The 15,070-nt window shown below is 38.9% G+C and overlaps 1 protein-coding gene across 3 annotated transcripts in view; it reads right to left on the bottom strand.

Moving 5' to 3' along the window:
• Positions 1 to 15,070, bottom strand: part of RBM25 (RNA binding motif protein 25) — a 70,823-nt gene that overhangs the window by 16,980 nt on the left and 38,773 nt on the right. For 2 of the 3 annotated variants that reach the window (XM_065549019.2, XM_005561707.5), the window contains 6 exons: positions 10,727 to 10,912; positions 8,150 to 8,203; positions 7,833 to 7,916; positions 4,118 to 4,404; positions 1,474 to 1,696; positions 1,271 to 1,360 (listed from right to left, as the gene is read on the bottom strand). In XM_065549019.2, the coding sequence (XP_065405091.1) occupies positions 1,271 to 1,360; positions 1,474 to 1,696; positions 4,118 to 4,404; positions 7,833 to 7,916; positions 8,150 to 8,203; positions 10,727 to 10,912 (924 nt within the window). Of the gene's footprint in view, positions 1 to 1,270; positions 1,361 to 1,473; positions 1,697 to 2,332; positions 2,462 to 4,117; positions 4,405 to 7,832; positions 7,917 to 8,149; positions 8,204 to 10,726; positions 10,913 to 15,070 lie in introns of those variants that run through there. The other variant, XM_073997698.1, reaches the window with a different exon arrangement.

Here is a 15,070-nt window from a genome sequence, read left to right as displayed (position 1 = left end):
TTTAAATAAACTTGTTGGGCTAGACTGGGAAATGTATTTTTACTATTTTCTATAGAGAAAATATTTTCTAATTTAAGTTGGAGCTATCTGCACAGCTCTCTCTCTACAGTTGTACATAAAATGTTTTTACTGTAAAATGAGATATGTATAAAATACCACTGTATGCCATAAGATAATAATACTTTGGTTAAAAAAAAGATTTTTCTTATCCCCTTAAATTTTATTTTTCATATACTTCATATATTAATTATAAGTCCCATTAGACATTTTAAATTTTTTGCCTCTAAGAAAAGTCCGAATGAGGACGTATCTGTAAAATGCAAACCACATATATATACTACGCTACAATAAATATGCTCTTTGAATATAATCGTCAAAATACAATACCTAAGCACACCAACAAAACTGGAGATTATCTTATTAAATGAAAAATACGGCTCACACCTGTAATCCCTGCACTTTGGGAGGCCAAGGCAGGCAGATCATTTGAGGTCAGGAGTTTGAGACCATCCTGGCCAACATGGTGAAACCCCATCTCTACTAAAAATACAAAAATTAGGTGGGTGTGGTGGCACACACCTGTAATCCCAGCTACTTGGGAGGCTGAGGCAGGAGAATCGCTTATCACTTGAACCTGCGAGGAGGAGGTTGCAGTGAGCCAAGATTGCACCCCTGCGTGGATGGCAGAGCAATACTCCGTCTCAAAAAAAAAAAAAACCTATATACATATACACGTTTACATGTATGTATGTATATGTTTTTTAATTCCATTTTTAAGGTAGATGATACTATAAGAAATAGTTTTTAAGAAACGCAGAAATTTAAATCATGTTCATCAATCAATTTAAAGGTTAATGCCTACCTAACTCTAAACTGATAGCAAACAAGCCATGAGATAAAATGAATCTCTTACTCTTAACTTATGGAATTTGAAATGCAACTATTACATCTAATAACAACAGTTCAACAATTTTAAAAATATGCAGATTCTTAAAAATAAGTTAATAACTTTTTGACTTAAATATTACTATGACAAATTTACTTTGATGGTATACAGAAAGATAACTTTGGATGCAGCAAAAATTTGAAAAGAGGAAAAAAGATTTTGGTGTACTTAAATTGGCTCAAAATGCTCAAAATACACAAAAATTAAATTATTCATGAACAGAGAAGCGTGTGCATTTCAATTATTAAGTTACTTGTAGTCAGCAGTGAAGATATAATCTGACTTTATACCTGAAAAATCACTTACTTTGGCCTAGAATCTTACCATTTCTCTTCTTCTTTCTTCTTCTCTTTCAGCTTCTTTCTCATATTCCCGGGTTTTCTTTCGTTCTCTGATTTCCCAATTCTTAAGGCGCTAAAAAAATTAAAATTTTGAAAGCTTTAAAAGTTTAGACATAGCGTTCTATAAATTTTGGTTAACCTATTAAGGGATATCAAGATAAGAATAAAAGCATTTGTTCAACTTACCTCTTGATAAGCAGCTTCTTTCTCTCGGAGTTTTCTTTCAAGTTTTCTTCGTTCATATGCATCTTCTTCATCTTCTTCTCGGTCCCGTTTTTTGTCTTTTTCTCTTTCTCGCTCCCGTTCCCTCTCTCGCTCTCTCTCTCGCTCCCGTTCTCGTTCTCGCTCTCGTTCTCTCTCTCTCTCTCTTTCCCGCTCTCGTTCCCTTTCACGATCTCTGCTTTTTTCTCTAATGTAAACAAAATATTTTACAAACCTGTCAGTCTACTTTCTGTTTTCAAGACCAAAGTAAAGGAGGACAACATACATTATGAAATAATATAAAATCTCACAGGCCAGAATCTAGCACTTGATTTCCAGAGAACTATATAACCTCTTCTACACTCACGAGAAAGACATAAATTGCAGTCACAAATCCTAAAATGCATTCTAATATCAATGTTAATGCTTAATGGTATGTCAGAAAACAAATACAATCTAAATATAAAATAGTTACAAATCATTAAAATGAATGATTAGTTAATGCCCATCATATACTGGAGTAACAGTCAATCCCCTGATGGTGTAAAACAGAAAAAAGGAAAACTGTTAATTCCCAAAAGAAATATGAAGGACTAATGAATATGTTAAGAGAGAGTAAAATAATCTTTTGTTTAAAAAAAAAAAAGAGTTTAGCTTACTAGTAATCAAGGAGTATGTGCTGGCAAACGTGGAAAACAGAGAATTTTGACATGTTGCATGGATTAAGTAAGAACTTTCATAAGTATCAGCACTGAAAGTCCTCAAATATTTAATTAGAATGATAAAATCTAATTCCAGCATTTTAAGAAGCTGAGGCAGGAGGCTTTCTTGAGGCCAAGAGGCATGGTGGCACGTGCCTGTAGTCCTGGCTACTCCAGAGGCTGATGTGGGAAGATCCTATGAAACCAGGACTTCGAGTTTACGGTGACCTATGATTACATCACCGCACTCCAATCAAGGTGACGGAGCACGCCTGTCTCCAAAAAAAAAAAAAAAAAAAAAAGGTAGTAAAACCAAACTGCAGATTATATATAGTATGGTGCCAAGGATCTAATCAAATAACTGCATGTATGTGTATTTAATATGTATATATGAAATATACTCTTCATGGATACACTTATGCCATAAATATGAGAGATGGATTTTATACATACCAACCTCTCAATGACTGTATCAGGGATGGACAGAATGAATAATTTTAATGCCTACTAAAGGTTGAGTTTCCAGTTCTAGTTCTAGCAATTAGGTGAAATGACCTAAAGTGGAACTCCCTCCAGCCATAATCAAGAAAGAAACTGCAACACAGTAATGTATATTTTAAAACTAGCTTGAAGAAAAGGAGCTTTTTCTCTCTTCCTTGCTGCTTTCTCCTCTTCCTTTGTTCATGTTTGCTATACCTCATTGCTCAACAATGAGATGACTCATCAAAATAATTCAATATAAGGCCGGCCGTGGTGGCTCACACCTGTAATCCCAGCACTTTGGGAGGCTGAGGCGGGCAGATTCCTGAGCTCAGGAGTTCGAGACCAGCTGGGCAACATAGTAAAACCTGGTCTCTAAAAAAAAAAAAAATTCAAAAATTAGTCCGGGACAGTGGTATGTGCCTGTAGTCCCAGCTACTCGGGAGGCTGAAGCAGGAGAATTGCTTAAGCCTGGGAGGCAAAGGTTGCAATGAGCCAAGACTGCACCACTGCACTCCAACTTGGGTGACAGAACAAGACCATGCCTCAAAAAAAAAAAAAAAAAAAAAAAAAATTAACCAATATAATTTAAAAAATTTAAATAAAAAATAAAACCTTCCAAAGAGCAAAATTACTAGGAGCCAGAGGTAGAGGTAGATAGTCAATTTATAGACAGAAAGATTAAGCTGTGGCAGTGCAGTGGGCTAAAAAATCAAATAAAAATGCTAGGGGCTAAAAAGATGTGGTGCTAGAGTTGATGTCTCAGTATACAGAACTTCAACGAAAATAACAACTTAAAAAATACCCACAGACCCAGGGAGACAGCAGGGAGTCATGTCTGCCCAGAACACTGAGTGGCCACTGTGTTTCTATAAAAAGTGGCTTCAGACAGAAATTAACCAGAGTTGAAAATTATTACTTTCACCCATAGTGAGTGAGAGTGTGCGTGTGTGTGTGTGTGTGTGTGAGAGAGAGAGAGAGAGAGAGTGTGCGAGAGAGACAAAGAAAGAGAGAGAGAGACAGACAAAGACCATGTTGTCTCTAAAAAAAATTCTCAGGCCGGGCGCAGTGACTCACGCCTCTAGTCCTAGCACTTTGGGAGGCTGAGGCAGGCGGATCACTTGGGGCCAGGAGTTCAAAAACCAGGCTGATTAACATGGCAAAACCCCATCTCAACCAAAAATACAAAAAATTAGCTGTGCATGGTGGTATGAACCTGTAATCCCAGCTACTTGGGAGGCTGAGGAACGAGAATCACTTGAACCCAGGAGGCGGAGATTGCAGTGAGCCATGCTCAGCCACTGCAGTCCAGCCTGAGTGACAGAGTGAGAATGTCTCACACACACACAAAAAATCCTCTCATTCCATGAATGCAAATGGTACTCTGGAGGACTACCTGGTAGTTCTATAAAAGCTATTAGGAAACAGTAACTTCTGTAAAGACTTACCTTGATCGACTCCGATCCTTATTACGATCTGAGCTCCTTTCTCTATCCCGGTCACGATCTCTCTCTCGATCCCGATCTCGGTCTCTCTCTTTCGTCCGGTCACGGTCCCTATCCCGTTCTCGTTCCCGCTCCCGTTCTTTCTCCTTTTCTCGTTCACGTTCTCTTTCCCTTTCTCGTTCCCGTTCTCGCCTTTCTCGTTCCCTTTCACGCTCCCTCTCTCTTTCTCTCCGTTCTTTCTCAATTTCCTGTCTTTCTTTTTCCTTTTTGCCTTTCTCTTCTTCCAGTTTCTAGAAACCAATAAAAGCACTTTTAGAGTTAACTCTGTAGCTCCAGTATTCAGATTTTTCCCGGCGCAATGCCCAATATTGGAAACAAAAACACCAAACCACTGATACACTAATATTAAATACTTGTGGTTTTATGTGACAAATTAAACTGAAGCAATCACAAGACTAGAAAGATTTCGTGCAAAACCATATACTCTACACAGACCAGGAATCTCCAATCTTGGATGCTGGGAGATTGTGTCAGGTGTGGCTGGCCACTCAATGACTATGTACTAACTAAAATGACCATGAAGAATGTGGTGGTTCGAAATATTTTCTATAAATACTATCATTGGTTAAAACTCAACTCTGTCCATTATGGATTTCCGTAAATCCACAAGATGATTAATACTAATTAAAACCCCAGACTGCGCATTACCTCAAGTTGAGGGTTTCAAAGGGCAAGTGGTACAGAAGAATACCTATAATGCAACTAAATAATCTCTGCCCTCTGATTTGCCCACCCTCCAAAAGAAACACAAGCTGAATTCAGCCAAGAACTGCTTTATTATCTATGGAAACATTTACTCCCACCATTACAAGATGGACAGCCCACCAAATACAAAAAGTTTGAAAATCACTCACTTCAAGCAAAATATATGTAACTGTAATAGTTTCATTTAAAATATTTAAAAGCAATACACTTATGCCCATTATGCCTGTAAGACAATGAAAATATATTTACAATGATAAATCCATCCTTGGAAGGAATGATTGTGCATTAACTTACAGATGCTGTGCTAGGACATGGATCGCCAACACTGGATTAACCTTGCCTACAAGCTATGTTTCTGGGAGGAAGAGCAAGTACATGGTTCACAAATAAACCAAATAACAAAGTCAGACCCAGTTTGTACCCTGAAAAGATTACCAGTGTACCACACGGTTTCTACACAAACTCAGAAAAAAATATCCCAAACAGGTAAAACAATACAAAACACATTTATCCCTTTTGTTTCACGTTTAGTTTCACCGAAATGAAATTTTAAACTGCCAACAATAAAATGTGCATTTTTCTTTTCTCAGTCATGTAATGCATTTAAAACAACTTTAAAAAGCAATCTTACCTGTCAGATACTCTCTTTCTCTTCCTCATGGATCAGAGAACTGATAGCAGGTTATGAAAGAAAAGCTAATGTATGAGCAACATATTCAGTTGCTGTGCCAGTCTGTATCGAAGTAGAATGCAGGCAAAGCCAAAACTGAATACATTGAAATTACAAAGGGATGAAATGAGATGACAGAAAGAGGACAGAAACTGACAGCTATTAAACGGGGAAAAAAATCTCATTTCTGAAACAGTTCTAATGAATATAAAAATTTATATTGTAAAATGAGGCTAGACTATATAAAACTTACCTCAGTGGCATACACTTATAAAGAAATTTTTTTATTTCTGAAATAGATACTTACAGAATATTTTAGCTGTTCCAATACTAATTTTCCTGTAGAATTCCTCAATTTTTAATTCTTGCTTATTTCACTGTGCTCTTTATATTCAGTAATAAAAATAACCATTTGTTTCAGAACTCATTTCAAAAGTTTGATTCTAAGTAAATGAAAAAGTGAGTGAATCTAGTCCATACTAAATGTTTCCTAAAGTTTATATATGAGAGAGAGAGATATATACACATGTATATAAGTATATGTATACATGTAAACATATACATGTATTTTTTTAAATAAAGACTGGAGAAGGGAAATGAGGCGAGTCTAAAATCACGTAAGAAAGTAATGAAGAGGAAAGGACAGATTTTTAAAAAATCATAAATCTTACCTCATTCTCTCTTCAGACTCATCCGTGCTGTAAATGGACGCCCCCTGCCACGCTGATACCCTGACAGTCTGTGGTTATTTAATAAACTCATACCAAAACATGCAAAGGTTCACTGAGCTCATTTTTTGTTACTGAAGTTTCAAACAACCCTTTTAGCCAAACCACCCAATAAAAAAAAAACTGTTTTGGTTTTTCATTTTGATCTCTTTTTATTTTGAAAAGACATTCTGAAAATTCAAAACATTCCCTCCAGTGAAATAATACTAAGGCAGTAAAATGCCTGACAGATTCCCAAACTTTAAAGCAAATATATTTTCAAATTTTTCTTAAAACATGATTTCCTCATAATTTACCAATAACATGACAGGGTTTAACAAATAAATAAAAAGAAAAAGGGGGTAAACCACACACACAACCATATACCATTTTTAAGCTTACTCGGTCCTGAATTTGAGTATTATACCTAACCAAAATTATTCATCTAAAATGATTTCCCACAGACCACCTTTTCAACTCTCAAAATTAATTTTGGGAGAATTATGTTTGTGCTCTTAGACACATTTAATTCTTGAAAAAGCACTGTGTATATGAGCAAGGGCTGGGCATCTGGATAGTAAGTGTTCAGCAGCATTGATTCATTGGCATTATTTGTGAACTACAGATTTTGAAAGCAATGGGAAAAAGTAAGAATAAAAGAGAAAACGAACATTTAACATTTCACTGAGTTAAAGATCTCTCAGTCTATCAGTAAGAACCAGCAACACCTTATTATCTCTACCATCAAAACACATGTCATGCAGTGTTTGCATTGCACCGTCCAAAAGCATCATTTTCAACACCAGCGAACATTCACAGATGCACTGTCATTGAGAGAAGCTTCAAATAGGCAAAACTCGTGAGTGGGATTTACTATGCATAAATACCCATTTCCAAGCCAGTTACCCCTTTGCATATTTTTCTGAGGGGGCATCCATAAATATAATAAAAAACAGAAGCTCATACTTACATCCTATTCCTTGTTACTTTCCAAGCTGAGAGTTTCATCTTGCATTAGTCACCATATGATCTCTATCATAATGGTGGGGGTCAATGAATAGATTAGCTTTATGGGAATTTACAGTTCTTCCATGCATCTAAAATTTGGTAAGTCTGGTAACCACTGACCTACTTTTTAAAATCTCCCCCACTCAACTTAAATCTATACAAATATAAAATGTAAATTTTAATCTCAGCTCTCTAAAGAAAGGTAATCCTAAGATCAAGTTAAATAACTGCCCCCAGAAATACACTACAGTGTATGTTATCCTGCTGCCCCCTGAATCTAAGTCTGACCTTGATGTTTATGTTGAAATCTAAAAATAAAATTAGCTTCTATTCATATTAAAGTGAGATGACTGCAGAATAGTCAGTAACTGAAAAAACTAAGCACAATATGTCAAGGACTACTTTAATATGGTATTGGTCTTCTGTTTCTTTTTTCTATCTAAATATCAATTAAACCTATAAAAAGCATTTAAAATTATATTCTAATTTAAGGTTGTTTTTTTGTCTCTTTGCTTTGGATTCTGTAAAAAGTCTAGATTGGTATCAAGTGAAAAGACAAGAATACTACCTTATGTGTGTCTCTGAATTTGCTGATCTCTCGAGATATCAGGTCTCTTTTGTCTTCTTCCATTTCTATAGCATTTATATCCTCCTAAAAGAAAACGAGCAAAGGAGCTAATGAATAAAGAACAACCTACTTCAATATAAACAGTTAAAGGTTAGATATTCTGTATAAGTCTCAAAGAGTAAATAAGTAAATAGAACATCCACAATAACAAATCTAACAATCTAAAGTTAAATAGTGAAAAATCACAAAGACAAGAATGACAAATCAACAATCAGCAGTAAACACAGGTATTGTCAAAGCCTACAATTTAAACGAACCTTAGTGATGAGCGGATAAGGGATCAGTGGGGCCACTGGAAATCTGCGGAAAATCTGCGAAAAAATCCACCAAGAATCTTTTTTAAAAAAGAAAAACAGAGCTCATACTACTCTGCAAAGCAATGGCCTATACATTTACGACATGAACAATACAGTACACTTTTGTGATAATTTCTTGATTTCAAATTACTTGCGAATAAAAGTGATTTCACTCTCTTCACAATAACTGATCACACACCACCTCCTCTCTGGATACTCGAAGACCCCCAAAAAATGGAAATATAGAAGGTGATCTCATAGTAGCAGGGCTTTCTTTTTTTTTTTTTTTTTGAGACGGAGTCTCGCTCTGTCGCCCAGGCTGGAGTGCAGTGGCCGGATCTCAGCTCACTGCAAGCTCCACCTCCCGGGTTCACGCCATTCTCCTGCCTCAGCCTCCCGAGTAGCTGGGACTACAGGCGCCCACCACCTCGCCTGGCTAGTTTTTTGTATTTTTTTAGTAGAGACGGGGTTTCACCGTGTTAACCAGGATGGTCTCGATCTCCCGACCTCGTGATCCGCCCGTCTCGGCCTCCCAAAGTGCTGGGATTACAGGCTTGAGCCACCGCGCCCGGCCAGTAGCAGGGCTTTCTAATCATACCAACAATATTTATCCATAACTCCTGCCACAGAGGAAGATTTTATTATCTCCTCCCAATCCATATCAAACAAATATGTTATTTTTCTCCTTTCCCACTAATGAAGAAAGAGAAAGAATGAACTCTACAGGCCTCAATTACCCTGTACCTTACTGACCCTACCAATTACCATTCCTAATAGAATACACCTCATTAGAAAAGTTATGGGTCGGGCACGGTGGCTCACGCGGATCACGAGGTCAGATCGACAACATCCTGGCTAACACAGTGAAACCCCATCTCTATTAAAAATACAAAAAAGCAGCCAGGCATGGTGGCTGAGGCAGGAGAATTGCTTGAACCCGGGAGACAGAGCTTGCAGTGAGCCAAGATCGCAGCCACTGCACTCCAACCTGGGCAACCGAGTGAGACTCCATCTCGGTGGGGGGGGGGAGAACAAAAAAAGAAAGTTCTATGGCCAAATGAGGAAATACATACCAAATAATAAAAATGTATCTGGCCACAAAGAAAACTGAAGATGGCCTAAAAAGGCATTCAAATTTAAAATAATGTAAAATGTAACCATCCATTCATAACTAATCATAATATATATACAAGGTAGTACTTTTTTATTATATAATGGATGCATATAAAACACTGGCTATGAGTGGGTCACGCTTGTAGTCCCAGCACTTTGGAAGGCTAAGGCAGGCAGATCATTTAAGCTCAGGAGTTCAACACCAGCTTGGGCAACATGGTGAAACCCCGTCTCTACAAAAAACATAAAAATAGCTGGGTATGGTGGCACATGCCTATAGTCTCAGCTTCTCAGGAGGTTAACGCAGGAGGATCACTTTAGGATGGCTGCAGTGAGCCGTAATTGCGCCACCATCCTCCAGTCTGGGTGACAGAGCAAGATACTGTCTCAAAAACATAAATAAATAAAACAAAAGACTTCCAATATTTGTGGGATTTTTTTTCTTACTTTACAGACAGGGTCTCGCTCTGTGGCCCAGGCTAGACTCAAGGCTCATGGGCTCAAGTAAACCTCCCCTCAGCCTCCCCAGCTGCTGGGACTACATGTATCAGCCACCACTCCTGGTTTCTTCCATTATTTTTAAAAGAACATTTCCTATAATTTATCTAAGTTTATCCAAAGGAAATAAGTAAACCTTTTCTTTCAACCTGGACTGCCCACTGTTCAATTAGCTTAGGGCGACAAAGAGGTAGCAATCAATTCACTGAGGAGGAATGTTTCAAGTTGTACTGTTCTTTCAGAATCCTCCAGTTTGATTATTCAATACCACTATTGTTCAGGGAGGGGAATGCGACATAGTTTCTAAAGAAAGGCAGCTAAAAATTAAGAGTGGGTGGAAATCTTCAGTGAATCAGATCTGGTTTCCTGCTTAGAACAGAGACAGAACCACCATAGGCAAACAAAGTAAAATAAGGGTCAGGTGCAGTGGCTCACGACTGTAATCCTGGCACTTTAGGAAGCTGAGACAGGAGGATAACCTGAACCCAGGAGTTGGAGACCAGTCTAGAAAACATAATGAAACCCTGTCTCTGTAAAAAAGTTTAAAATGTATTTTTAATCCATTTTTTAAAATAATTTTTTAAAAATTTTAAGGCTGGGAGTGGTGGCTCACGCCTGTATCCCAGCACTTTGGGAGAATGAGGCAAGTGGATCCCTTGAGGGATATATGGCATATAACCCATGTGCATTCTCCCATATACTTTAAAACTTCTCTAGATTACATACAATGCCCCACAGAACCCCAGAGGCGGAGGTTATAGTGAGCTGAGACTGCGCCACTGCATTCCAGTCTAGGAGACAAAGTGAGCCTCCATCTCAAAAAAAAAAAAAAGAAAGAAAAAAGAAAACTGACATGTAATCAAAGCATAAGAGTGATATCATAAAAAACAAATGGTAGAAATTTTATGTTGTTGTCAGAACACATACGTCCTCCTTCTTTTCCTTCTTCTTCTTCCTGGGGTGAGAATCAGATTCCTGTGAGGGGGCATTTAGCTCACTGGAGTATTCACGAATTAAAACTTCAATAGCCCCTTTAATCATCTGATCTCTCCTCTTTGTTTCTTCATCCAAGGCTTCTTCATCGTCATTAGTGACAGTTTCTGGCCTTGCATTCTTAAAGAAAACAGCAAATTCAGGGGAAAGAAAAATCAAGCAAGAAAATCAAAATCACTCTACAACAATAGTTAACAAACATACATGTTTTCTCAAAAACATCTCTGTAGTCCTATTAAACACAGAGTTGGTTTTGTTCTTAACATCATAAAAGCTTCATTTTTTTAAAATTTCACTATTCCTGAGATATTAGCTCGTTTTCATTTTCTTTTTTGTAATAGCTAAAAAATTCAGGCCCCTAAATTTCAGGACTAGCACACTCTATAACACATCTACAAACCATTCACAAGTTTTCAGACTGTTTTGCTCAATAGGTACACAAATAGTAACAACTGTATGTAATAGTTCATTCTTTTAAACAGACACTAAATGGCTGAAAATTCAGTTATGCAGTAAAGGCAAAATACAATTTTAAGTTAATTGTGAAAGCTACCGCACAGAATAAACAAAATTGTATGTAGATTAAACAAACAAAAACATCAGATTGCTAAATACACCAAAATGCCAGAATCAGGAGTTTAGGGGCTGAAATGATGGCTTATTTCCTATTTGGTTTCTACGAGTTCTTACAATGCAAGAATACCACTTATAGAAACCATACACTAAGAAGGAATCAAAGTAACTATTTGTAGGTTTTTATCAGTAATTTTCTGGCCAGGCGTGGTGGGGCTCACTCCTGTAATCCAGCACTATGGGAGGCCGAGGGGGGCTGGATCATGAGGTCAGGAGTTCAATCAAGACCAGCCTGGCCAACATGCTGAAACCCCATCTCTACTAAAAATACAAAAATTAGCCAAGTGCGGTGGTGCATGCCTGTAATCCCAGCTACTCAAGAGGCTGAGGCAGGAGAATCGCTTAAAACCGGAAGGAAGTGGTTGCAGTGAGCAGAGATTATGCCACTGCAATCCAGCCTGGGCAAAAGAGCGAAACTCCATCTCAATAATAATAATAATTATTTTCTAAGAAGTCTAGATTATTCCCTCTATGTGGGGGAAACTGTTGGCTTCTAATGTGCTACAATAGTGGTACATGCCCCAAAGTTTTTAAAGACTTACTTGGTAAACATATACTGTGCACATTTTCAGATACATACAAGAACCATGCTCATGTGCATACATGCCTGGCTCTTGGTCATAATTCCTGCAACTCTATTCAAGGTGAGTTTCATGCCTTGTGGCTCCTTAACAACGTAACTTAGCACTAACTTTATAAGTTGACCACCAGCATTCTGAAAGCTTTCTCCAATGGATATATATTCAACAAACATTTTCTTTCTTCTTTTTTTTTTTTTTTTTTTTTTTTTGAGACGGAGTCTCGCTCTGTCGTTCAAGCTGGAGTGCAGTGGCTGGATCTCAGCTCACTGCAAGCTCCGCCTACTGGGTTTCCGCCATTCTTCTACCTCAGCCTCCAGTGTAGCTGGGCTGACTACAGGCGTCCTCCACCTCGCCTGGCTAGTTTTTTGTATTTTTTAGTAGAGACGGGGTTTCACTGGGTTAGCCAGGATGGTCTGGATCTCCTGACCTCATGATCCGCCCGTCTCGGCCTCCCAAAGTGCTGGGATTACAGGCTTGAGCCACCGCGCTCGGCCAACATTTTATTTCTTAATTACTCAATTCTTTTTTTTTTTTTTTTTTTTCTTGCTCTGTTGCCCAGGCTGGAGTGCAGTGGCACCATATCACCTCACTGCAAGCTCCGCCTCCCGGTTTCACGCCATTCTCCTGCCTCAGCCTCCGGAGTAGCTGGGACTACAGGTGCCCGCTACCACGCCCAGCTAATTTTTTTGTGTTTTTAGTAGAGACGGGGTTTTACTGTGTTAGGATGGTCTCGATCTCCTGACATCATGTTCCGCCCACCTCGGCCTCTGAAAGTGCTGGGATTACAGGCGTGAGCCACCGCACCCAGCAACGAATTCTTAAGATCGTACGGTGAGAAAAATGCTGCACTTAGACGGAGTAAAATTCAAATTGAAAAACGCACTCTTTTCCTCAAGCTATACCAATACACAGTAACAGATGGGTTATGACACAGATAACTTAAATATAAGGCATTACGTGTTATTATAAAACTAACCACTTGGCAGGGCACGGTGGCTCACGCCTGCAATCCCAGCACTTTGGGAGGCCAAGGCGGGCGGATCACGAGGTCAAGAGTTCCAGACCCGCCTGGCCAGCATGGTGAAACCCCATCTCTACCAAAGTTACAAAAAATTAGCTGGGCATGGTGACACATGCCTGTAATCTCAGCTATTCGGGAGGCTGAGGCAGGAGAACTGCTTGAACCCAGGAGATGGAGACTGCAGTGAGCCGAGATCACTCCGCTCCCTTCCAGGCTGGGAGACACAGCAAGACTGTCTCCCCGCCGCACACAAAAAAAAACTCGCTCCTGTAATCCCAGCATTTTGGGAGGCTGAGGTGGGCGGATCACAAGGTCAGGAGTTTGAGACCAGCCTGACCAACGTTGTGAAACTCCGTCTCTACTAAAAAAACACAAAAATTCCCCAGCCGGGTGCAGTGGCTCACAAGGTCAGGAGATGGACACCATCCTGGCTAACACAGTGAAACCCCGTCTCTACTAAAAACACAAAAAAATAGCCAGGCATGGTCCCAGCTACTTGGGAGGCTGAGGCAGGAGAATCACTTGAACCCGGGAGGCAGAGACTACAGTGAGCCAAGATCGCACCACTGCACTCCAGCCTGGGCAACACAGCGAGACTCCTTAAAAAAAAAAAAAAAATCCGTATAAACACTAAATTGAGTTTATATTGTTTCCACTGTAAACCAAAATTTAAATATCAATATGGCTATTTTACCTGAATTAGAGATAAAAGCATTTGGAATTAACTAACTCACATTTTTAGAAGAAAAGTTTATTAACCCAAAAATCTTAACTGATTGCTAATATTTAAAAAAAAAAAAAAACTGATTATGGTAGATGATCAGGTTAGAAAGACACTCCACAGACTGGCAAGTTTCATCTAAAGCTCTATCTCTGGAATATCAACCATACACAATTTTCTGATTTTCCGTTTTTTTCTTATACTTCAGAAACCAGATGGCCGGGCGCGGTGGCTCACACCTGTAATCCCAACACTTTGGGAGGCCTAGGTGGGTGGACCACCTGAGGTCAGGAGTTCAAGACTAGCCTAGCCAACATGGAGAAACCCATCTCTACTAAAAATACAAAAAATTAGCCAGGAGTGGTGGCGGGTGCCTGTACTCCCAGTTCTTCAAGAGGTTGAGGCAGGAGAATTGCCTGAATCCAGGAGGTGGAGGTTGCACTCCAGCCTGGGAGACAAGAGTGAGACTTTGGAGGGCGAAACGGGAGAAACCAGAAAGCATATTCAGTTATACTGGGAAACAAAAGGTCAAGGATTCAGCCATATAGGAAGCTGATAGATTGTCTGTAATGTTTACATGGCCCACCTAGTTGGTTCTTTTCAGAGAAATTAAAATTTCAATAGTAAAGCTAGTGGCTGTGAAGTTAAACAGCTCTGCTGGGCTCATTCTTTGACAATGAGTTCTAGAATGCAAAGTATGAACCTTCTAAAAAACTTAAGGAAATGCAGAGTTCTTTCTTTTGAGAAAATGTAGACTCAACTAGGCTAATTTCCAGACAAAGATGTTCACCGGCAGCAGCTGTCCTCTATTAACAGGTTCTTTCCAGAGAATAACTGTTTCCAGCACTTGTCAGTGTTCATTCTTGAATATATGGTTAATTAACTGTGACTTGTGACATACAAGCAGATATACTGTCTCCTATGCTATTTTTGCTGGACAGCCAGAAAGCAATAGGACATGAACTAAATTAGCATGGCCACCTCACACAGAATACTTTTACTACTAAAGGTCAGTAAGAAATGAAAGAAAAAAATTTACTCCTGTAAATTCTGCAAAATCTACATTAAACTGTTCAGTCAAGTTGTTTGACAAGATATCTTATACATGTCCAAAATTCTTCTTAAAATTCTGAATATGGCTGGGCACAGTGGCTCATGCCTGTAAACCCAGCACCTTGGAAGGCCGAGGCAGGAGAACTGCTTGAGCCCAGCCCAGGAGGTAGACACCAGCCTGGGCAACACAGCGAGACTCCATCTCATTAAAAAAAGAAAGAAAATTCTGGATCATGAAAAATATATTGCTCTCCTAGACAAACTCATGT

This window comes from Macaca fascicularis, chromosome 7 (genome assembly GCF_037993035.2).
Source record: "Macaca fascicularis isolate 582-1 chromosome 7, T2T-MFA8v1.1".
Classification (NCBI taxonomy): Eukaryota; Metazoa; Chordata; class Mammalia; order Primates; family Cercopithecidae; genus Macaca; species Macaca fascicularis.
This window is presented reverse-complemented; position numbering and strand designations above follow the sequence as displayed.